Source organism: Neopsephotus bourkii, unplaced genomic scaffold (genome assembly GCF_033783945.1).
Source record: "Neopsephotus bourkii isolate Nb327-2 ecotype Australia unplaced genomic scaffold, CSIRO-AGI_Nbou_v1 NB_1120, whole genome shotgun sequence".
In the NCBI taxonomy this organism is placed as follows: domain Eukaryota; kingdom Metazoa; phylum Chordata; class Aves; order Psittaciformes; family Psittacidae; genus Neopsephotus; species Neopsephotus bourkii.
Genome location: NW_026901606.1, coordinates 4885215 through 4894681, shown reverse-complemented (window position 1 = coordinate 4894681; position 9467 = coordinate 4885215). Strand labels below are relative to the sequence as shown.

General features: G+C 57.8%; 1 protein-coding gene across 1 annotated transcript; it reads right to left on the bottom strand.

Moving 5' to 3' along the window:
* Positions 1 to 1390: 1390 nt before the first annotated feature.
* On the bottom strand, positions 1391 to 8920 carry HMCES (5-hydroxymethylcytosine binding, ES cell specific). The gene is made up of 6 exons (XM_061362556.1): positions 8712 to 8920; positions 4292 to 4435; positions 3890 to 4009; positions 3326 to 3486; positions 2809 to 3001; positions 1391 to 2441 (listed from the first exon to the last, which is right to left on the bottom strand). The coding sequence occupies exons 1-6, from the start codon at positions 8892 to 8894 to the stop codon at positions 2235 to 2237; spliced, it is 1008 nt and encodes a 335-aa protein (XP_061218540.1). The 5' UTR covers positions 8895 to 8920; the 3' UTR covers positions 1391 to 2234.
* Between the last annotated feature and the right edge of the window lie 547 nt (positions 8921 to 9467).

The window sequence follows — 9467 nt, the reverse complement described above, 5'->3', positions numbered from 1 at the left end:
GCCGCCTCCGCTCCGGCCTGCGCACCGCCGGCCGCCGCACTGACAGCGCCGCTCCTGCCGCGCCGCGGATATCGCTGCCCGCCCCACCGCCCGCCCTTCCCATTGGTAGCCGCCGCGGCCGCCGCGGCGCTGATTGGTGGCTGCGCTGATCCCTGATTTGCATAGGGCTCGCAGCGCCCCGGTTCTGCTGCGGGGCCGGCGCCCAGGGCAGCTCCCGGTGGGGAGCGCCTGAGCTCGGCCCCTGGCATGGACGGTCCCGGCTCCCAAGCGGCCGCACCAGAGCTCCCCCACACCCGGGGCCGCGGAGGGGCTTTGGCCGGAGCCCCGGTGGGTGCCCCGGCAGAGCAACCTCCCCCGCTGTCTAAGCCCCCTCCTCAGCCAGAGCCGCTCCTGGGATGGTGCCCGGGTACCCGGGGAAACCCACATAGAGCATCTCTCCCTCCGGCAGCGAGCGGTGCCCTCCCTGCCAAAGCATCATCCAGCAAAGAGAAACGCTGCTCCCCAGCCAGTTTTGGTGCCAGGTCACGCCAGGCTGCTGCTGTCATCTCCCACCAGGCAGGAGCAACCATTGCAAACAGCGCTGAGCAAGCAGGCAGGCTCCAGTTAAAGGTGCTGTAGCTCCAGTAACACTTCCCCATTAAACCCTCAGCGTAGGGGTTCTTTTTGGTGGTGCTGCTCCTGGTGCTCAGAGCCTGGAGGGAGATAATCTGTACCCTGCGTGTCTGCATTGCCGCTGCCTCCCCAGCGGAAGGATGATGTTCCCCAGAGTGGATAAGGTGAGCAGCCCTCACTCGTGCTCAGCATCTTCGCTTCCTGCGCAGCAATTGGAGACCCGGAATGAACTTGGGCTGATGACCTTCAGAAGAGCCTGAACTGAGCAGCTGAGCCGCGCACCCAGCAGGAGTGATGCAGGACAGGGAGAGAAACCTACCCCGGGGCTGCTGACATGGAGGTGACAGCCCCAGGCACCGAAACCCTCTTTATTGTGCCAGGAACAGTGACTTTCTGGCTGGAAATCCTAATCCCACCGCAGCTTCCCATGAGCCAGGAGCTCTTCTGGGCTCACGAAGGATTCAGGGATGGATTTGGCTTTAAGAGCGCTCAGGACTCGCTGGATCCCTGTCCTTCTGCCCCACTCTGCTGTCCTTCTCCAGGGATGAGCCCCAGCTACAGCCACCCCTGCAGCTCCCCAGGGACAGAGCATACAAGAGGAGCCCCAGAATAAATCCGCAGGGAAATGGGAATGCTCCAGCAACAGGGCCCTGCTGGTACCCTGAGAGCTCAGCAGTGGGTACCTGGCCTCCCCCTCAGCAGACAGGGAGGAGAGATGAGCTCTCCCTGCAGACCAAGGCTGGGATGGGCAAGGGGCACACACACACGGAGCAGAGTATTGTGCAGTGAAGCAGTGAACTCCCATTTTATTGCTTCCAACAGCAGTGAATCGGTGCTTTCCACCAAGGGTCCCACTGTGTAAGGCTTTTGGTCTGTAACATCTGGCTGTGCACAAAATCCCTGACCTCAAACCCAAGTGCTCAGCATTGCTGTGCAGCAGCACTTTGGTGAGCTGAGCCTTCCTGCGCGCCCTGTGTGAGCCGGAGCATCAGCCCTGAGCACACCAGGAAAATCCACCCCGAGCCTTCAAATCCCATTAACAAAGGATTGCAGGAACAACGTGACCCAGACGCGCTGCCCCGGGCTCCCCTCACACAGCTCCTGGGTTTGGAGCCAGGGATGCACGTGCTGCAGCATGGGATGACTCCAGGCTTTCCTCCTGGTGTTTAGTGCGTGCTCCTCAGTACCACAGAGGGTGAGGGCTTTAGGAAGGAGTTTGTATAGAACCAACAAGGAATGAAACAGAAAAGAGGCGTTAGTTTGATACCGAAGTAAAAGGGAACAGAAGAGTGAACTATGAGCACTGTCAGCAGGCAGCAGCGGCTCCTCCCTGGCAGGCTCAGAAGCTTCTAAGGGCTTTATCTGTGCTTGGCACAAGTGAATGGCTGGAGGGAGGCCAGCAGGTTACATCCTCTCCCATCAGCACCAGGCAAAGCCAAAACCTTTAAAGACAAACATCAGCCTTTAACAAAACACCGAGAACACAGATAACAACCTAGAGTCTTGGATCAACACCTGAGAGGCTCCGAGAATCTCAACACCACCCACAAAGCCTCCCAAAAACACCATTCCTTGTGCTTCGGGAGACCAGGAGGAGGAAGGATGCTGGGGTCCAGCTGGGCCTAACCCTTGTGCTTCTTGGCTGGCGGCTCCCCCTCCTTCCCCAGCCACTGCTGCAGGATTCCTGCACTGGTTTTCCTGGGGGAAGGGCTGTGGCTGAACTGCCTCATCCCCTTGGGCAAATCGTTTTCTTTCTTCTGGGAAGAGCCCTCCTGGGAGTTCTTCAACCAGCCCAGCATCACTTGGCTGCTGGGGGTGCCTTTGGCCTCCTGGAGAGACAAAAGGCAGTGGGAGAGATGTCAGAAACACGGCAGGAGCTGATCCCAGGTGGGATGTGGAGGCTTGGAGCATCGGCCCTGCTGCCATCAACCACATCCACAGGAGGCGCCCCACTGATGGGAACAGGCTTGTCCCCAGCCCCGTTTCAAATGGGATTTGCCTCATTTGGCAAAGAAACCCTGGCACGGTGTGAAGGTTTACTCCCAGAAAGGAGGGAAGGGAATGGATGCAGGGCTCTGCACCCCTGCATGGAGCACAGGCAAGCCCTGCACACACTGCCTGCTGCTGCCCCTCCAGCCAGCACTGTCCCTGCTCAGGGACGTCACCGTGGCCAAGCTCCCCCCTGCCAGCACCCACCTTCTTGGCTCCCAGCTCGATGGGTGCCAGGCACTCGGGTGCGTTGTTGCGGATGCTGTTGACAAAGGTGGAGACCGGGTAGAAAACAATGTTCTCTATGGGCTGGATGAGTTTAACCGCTTCCTGGGTTGGTACTTCAGCAAAATCCAGCCATTTTGTGATGGCATCGTCCCCATCCAGGATGGCTGGCATCCTAGGGGATGAGACAGTCAGATATGGCAGAGCGCAGGGGCAAAAGCCAGGCTTGAAAGCTAGGAAGGAGCCAGCAGCTCAGGAGGAGACCCTAAAACCTCGGTGTTATCAGCATTGTTCTCAGGCTGAAGTCAAAACCACAGCAGTGCACCAGCTACCAAGGAGGAGAGCAATGACTGAAGCCAGGACATGTGGAAAGGGCATCAGCCAGTGGTCCCAAAGGAGCTGGTGATGCTGTATTTTCCCCCAGGACATCAGGAGGAGACAGGGCTCCCTGCCTGCTGCCAGACCAGTGTTAGGCACAGCTTCCTCCCCTCTCACTTGCCTGTGATGGATGAAGCTCAGGTCCTTGGAGGCATCCACAGTGATGATGGTGTACGTGTACAGCGCTTCTCCTCCTGCCGGTGGCTCCCAGCAGTCGAAGATCCCGGCCATGGTGAGCAACCTCCATCCTTTCCATTCCTCATCTCCCTCCTCCTCCCCAGCCTGCAGGAGAGAGGCCCCATTGCCCATCAGAGCTGACCCACAGGCAGCTGCAGCACCACAGACCGGCTGGAGCTGTGACAGGTCAACAACTAGGACCTAAGTGATGAACTGAGCTCATTTGAGGGCTTCCAGGAGCCCTTCTCCTGGTTCAAGCAGCTCAGCAAAGAAAGAGGTACCGAAACTACCAGCCCGGTCCCCTGAGCCACACATCACCCCCATGCAAATCACAGTAGTGCGGAGCACTGAGCCTGGCGCTGCTGATGCTGCTGCTGCTCTCCCAGGCCGGGACCACTGCCACACAGGGACACCCCCAAGCCCCAGCAGGAACAGACAGGGATGGACCCGGCAGAGGGAAGGGGCTCCAGTGGGAGGGAGCAGGGTGTGGGGGTGATGGATCCCATACCGCAGTGTCCTTGCTCTGGGGGAAGTGGATGAAATACGGCTGCTTCCCCCCGCTCTGCTGCTGCCACTCATAGAAGCCATCAGCCAGGACCACGCAGCGCTTGCCCTTGAGCAGAGCACCCTGGGGGGAAAGCACAGGGGTGAGCAGTGGCACTGGGCAGGCTGCGAGGGAGAACGGGGACCCAGCCCAGCCACTGCCTCTTGGGTCTCCCCCACCAGTGCTGTGATCAAAGGTCCTTCACCAGCAGCTTCAGTTCTTCTCTTTCAATACAGCCCCAGTGCAGGGACTCACCCCTGTGCAGCTGGGAAACAAGGACTGGTACTCACCAGCGAGATGCCCCAGCTCTGGTTTTGCTGGCTCCAAGATCTCCCCAAGCTGGACCCACAGCCAGCAGCAGCTCACCTTGTAGGAGGCCTTGCTCATCATGGTGTCACTGCGGCAGTTGGAGGTGTTAAACGGCATTTTGGAGGGGTCGTCCTGTTTGAACCAGGAGGGAACCAGGCCCCAGCGCATGTCCATGAGGACCCGCTCAGAGGAGTCAGCATCCTTGTGAAGGAGAGAGGGACACCCTGGATCAGAGCCATATCATGGGGACCACGAGCATCCCTACGGACCAAGAGGGGCCTCACAGAGCCCCGTGGAAGAGGCTTCCCTCCCCATCATGCAGAAGCAGCCGCTTGTTGGAACACTTTGCACATTGTTAAAGGCTTTTCTGTCCGAATTAACACTCAGCACAAAGCCCAACTGGGATAAATGATAGCCCAGAGCCCCAGCGAGGCTCTCCCCGCCGCTCCCTGCAGGAATGAACATGGTTTTCCTTCTGGGCACACTAATGGCCGTGTGGGGCTGACACCGGGGTCCTCAGCACTTCCCTCTTCGCAGCGAGGTCCCAGGGGTGCAAACCTCACCTTCATTTGAATAACGTGATTTCGGCTGGCCCCGGTCCCTGGCACCCTGTGCTCTGCACAGCACCTGCCCCTGCCCTCGGACACTGCTTGTGGCTTTCACTTCCCCCCAGCTCGCTCTCACTTTCTGCCCGCAGCACATGGCTGGGGACCGAGGCCTGAAGAACGGCCACAGATATATACATCTAGATGTGTAAATAGATATATACATCTGTCTATGTGTGTGTGTATATATGATATATACATATATAGATATATACATCTAGATATGTAAATAGATATATACATCTGTCTATGTGTGTGTGTATATATGATATATACATATATAGATATATACATCTAGATATGTAAATAGATATATACATCTGTCTGTGTGTGTGTATATGATATATACATATATAGATATATACATCTAGATATGTAAATAGATATATACATCTGTCTGTGTGTGTGTATATATGATATATACATATCTAGATATATACATCTAGATATGTAAATAGATATATACATCTGTCTGTGTGTGTGTATATATGATATATACATATATAGATATATACATCTAGATATGTAAATAGATATATACATCTATCTATGTGTGTGTGTATATATGATATATACATATATACACATCTAGATATGTAAATAGTTATATACATCTATCTATGTGTGTGTGTATATATGATATATACATATATAGATATATACATCTAGATATGTAAATAGATATATACATCTATCTGTGTGTGTATATATGATATATACATATATAGATATATACATCTAGATATGTAAATAGATATATACATCTATCTATGTGTGTATATATATGATATATACATATATAGATATATACATGTAGATATGTAAACATATATACATCTATCTATGTGTGTGTGTATATGATATATACATATATAGATATATACATGTAGATATGTAAATAGATATATACATCTATCTATGTGTGTGTATATATATGATATATACATATATAGATACATACATCTAGATATGCATATATATCTATATATGTATATAGCACTATATGCTATAGGTGCATGTGTATAGGGACGGGTATGTTTTGTGGAGGCTTCTGCAGCCTCCCATGGCTCAGGAGCGGGAAAAAGGGCACCTCACACTGCACCTGCACCCTACAACATGGTCAGAGACAAGGGGGGGTCTGCTGGTGGCTGCTGTCACCCTCCCAGCCCCACGTCCCTCTGCTCCAGGAGCCTGTTGACTGCTTAAGGGGAAGTCATAGAATCATCATTGAATGGTTTGTGTTGAAGGGACCTTAAAGCTCCTCCAGCTCCAACCCCTGCCACGGGCAAGGACCCCTTCCACTGGAGCAGCTTCCTCCAAGCCCCTGTGTCCAACCTGGCCTTGAGCACTGCCAGGGATGTGGGACCCCAAGACAGGGCAGGAGGGTAAGAGGAATGCCCAGATCAGGGGGTTCAATTCAGTGCACCCAGCTTCGCCCCACTGAGCACAGAAGAGCCGCAGCTCAGCGGGCACCCTCTCATGTGGAAACCAAGCGAGACGCAGCAACAGCCGTTGTCGTGGTTCGAGCCCAGCTGGTAACTCAGAACCATGCAGCCGCTTGCTCATGGGGAAGAGAAAGGAACGAACGTGAACCTCATGGGTTGAGACAAGAACACCCTGGTAACTAAGGTGTAACACAAACCCACTGCTGCTGCCACCAATAATGATGATAAGGGGAATAACAAGGGGAGAGAATATAAAACTGAAAGGGGAAAAGGAAAAGAAAGCAATGAACACAAGTGATGCCCACTACAACCGCTCACCACCAGCCGACCGATACCCAGCCCAACCCCAGCAGCGATCTGGGCTTCCTGAATGACTTGCCCCAGTTTCTGTACCGAGCAGGACCGCTCCTGCTGACCCCAGGACCGCTCCTGCTCACCCCAGGACCGCTCCTGCTCACCCCAGGACCGCTCCTGCTGACCCCAGGACCGCTCCTGCTGACCCCAGGACTGCTCCTGCTCACCCCAGGACTGCTCCTGCTGACCCAGGACTGCTCCTGCTCACCCCAGGACTGCTCCTGCTCACCCCAGGACTGCTCCTGCTCACCCCAGGGCTGCTCCTGCTCACCCCAGGACTGCTCCTGCTCACCCCAGGACTGCTCCTGCTCACCCCAGGACTGCTCCTGCTCACCCCAGGACTGCTCCTGCTCACCCCAGGACCGCTCCTGCTCACCCCAGGACCGCTCCTGCTCACCCCAGGACCGCTCCTGCTCACCCCAGAACTGCTCCTGCTCACCCCAGGACTGCTCCTGCTCACCCCAGAACCGCTCCTGCTCACCCCAGGACCGCTCCTGCTCACCCCAGGACTGCTCCTGCTCACCCCAGGACCGCTCCTGCTCACCCCAGAACCGCTCCTGCTCACCCCAGGACTGCTCCTGCTCACCCCAGGACTGCTCCTGCTCACCCCAGGACCGCTCCTGCTCACCCCAGGTGTCCTGCTACCCAGGACTGCTCCTGCTCACCCCAGGACCGCTCCTGCTCACCCCAGGACCGCTCCTGCTCACCCCAGGACTGCTCCTGCTCACCCCAGGACTGCTCCTGCTCACCCCAGGACCGCTCCTGCTCACCCCAGGACCGCTCCTGCTCACCCCAGAACCGCTCCTGCTCACCCCAGGACTGCTCCTGCTCACCCCAGGACTGCTCCTGCTCACCCCAGGACTGCTCCTGCTCACCCCAGGACTGCTCCTGCTCACCCCAGGACTGCTCCTGCTCACCCCAGGACTGCTCCTGCTACCCCAGGACTGCTCCTGCTGACCCAGGACTCTGCTCACCCTAGGACTGCTCCTGCTGACCCCAGAACCGCTCCTGCTCACCCTAGGACTGCTCCTGCTCACCCCAGGACTGCTCCTGCTCACCCCAGAACCGCTCCTGCTCACCCTAGGACTGCTCCTGCTCACCCCAGGACCGCTCCTGCTCACCCCAGGACTGCTCCTGCTCACCCCAGAACCGCTCCTGCTCACCCCAGGACTGCTCCTGCTCACCCCAGGACCGCTCCTGCTCACCCCAGGACTGCTCCTGCTGACCCCAGGACTGCTCCTGCTGACCCCAGGGCTGCTCCTGCTCACACCAGGACCGCTCCTGCTCACCCCAGCACTGCTCCTGCTCACCCCAGAACAGCCGTACTGGCCATACTGGCTGGGGAGGCTCTGGAGAGGCTGAACCTCGCCAGGACACGGTCACCACCGCGGTACCGTTATTCACAGCTCGGAGCTGAGGGGTTTGGCTCTGCCCCCCCCCCGTCCCCCCCATGCCCTGCACACGGCAGCGCTGTGAAAGGAGAAAGCCCCAGAAACCCAGAGTAAACCCAGCCGAGCACTTACAGACACTGCGGGAAAACCTGCCACAGGCACTCGCTTACATAGGGATTTGGGAGGAAACAGAGCACTGCTGGAAGCGTGGCACCAAACCCCCCTGCCCTGCCGCAGGAGCACACAGATACCAAGAACAGGTACCTGTGCAATGAGAAACCTCACCGCAAGCCGCACACACTGGGCAAAGAGGAGCCAGAGAAGCCGGTGATTCTTTACAGGGGTAACACACACTTCACCCACAGCCTGAACTCTTCCCTGTGAGGGTGCTGAGGCGCTGGCACAGGGTGCCCAGAGAAGCTGTGGCTGCCCCATCCCTGGCAGTGCTCAAGGCCAGGTTGGACACAGGGGTTTGGAGCAAGCTGCTCCAGTGGAAGGGGTCCCTGCCCGTGGTTGGAACCGAACGAGCTTTAAGCTCCCTTCACCCCAACCCACTCCATGGCTGTGACCGCGGGTCACGCCGGGTACCCCCGCCCCATCCCAGCCCCGGCCAACCCCGAGCTACCCCGCAGCGGCCGCGGCGCCCTTGTCTGGGTGCGGGAGGGGGGAGCAGGGCCCGTACCTGCTGGAGGTGCCGGCGGGACAGCAGCACCGGGCCGCTGGACTGCGGGCCCTTGTTGTACGAGGGCCGGTACCGCTCGGCGCGGATCCACTCGGGCTCCCGCCGCCGGCCCCGCCGGTCGCGGTAGGCGCAGGCCCGGCGGAGGTTGTCGGCGGCCAGGGAGCAGGCGGTGCGGCCGCACATCCCCGCCGAACGGAGCGGAGCGGAGAGGAACCGGGCCCAGCGCTTCAATAGGGCCACGGGAACGGCCGGGCTCCGCCCCGCGGGGAGGCGGGTGCGGGTGGGGGGGCAGAGAGCGGCTCCGCCTCCCCGGGACGGGTCGGGGGCTGGGGCACGGCCGGGGCTGCTGTGAGGGCTGGATCAGCTCTGCTCTGGAGCCAGGCTGAGAGAGCTGGGCTGGGTCAGCCTGGAGAAGAGAAGGCTCCTGAAGGGGAGACCTTAGAGCAGCTCCAGTGCCTGAAGGGGCTGCAGGAAACCTGGAGAGGGGCTGGGGACAAGGGCCTGCAGGGACAGGCCAAGGGGAATGGCTTGAACCTGCCAGAGAGGAGACTGAGATGAGCTCTTAGACAGAAGCTCTTCCCTGTGAGGGTGCTGAGGCGCTGGCACAGGGTGCCCAGAGAAGCTGTGGCTGCCCCATCCCTGGCAGTGTTCAAGGCCAGGTTGGACACAGGGGCTTGGAGCAAGCTGCTCCAGTGGAAGGGGTCCCTGCTCATGGCAGGGGCTGGAGCTGAATGAGCTTTAAGCTCCCTTCCAACA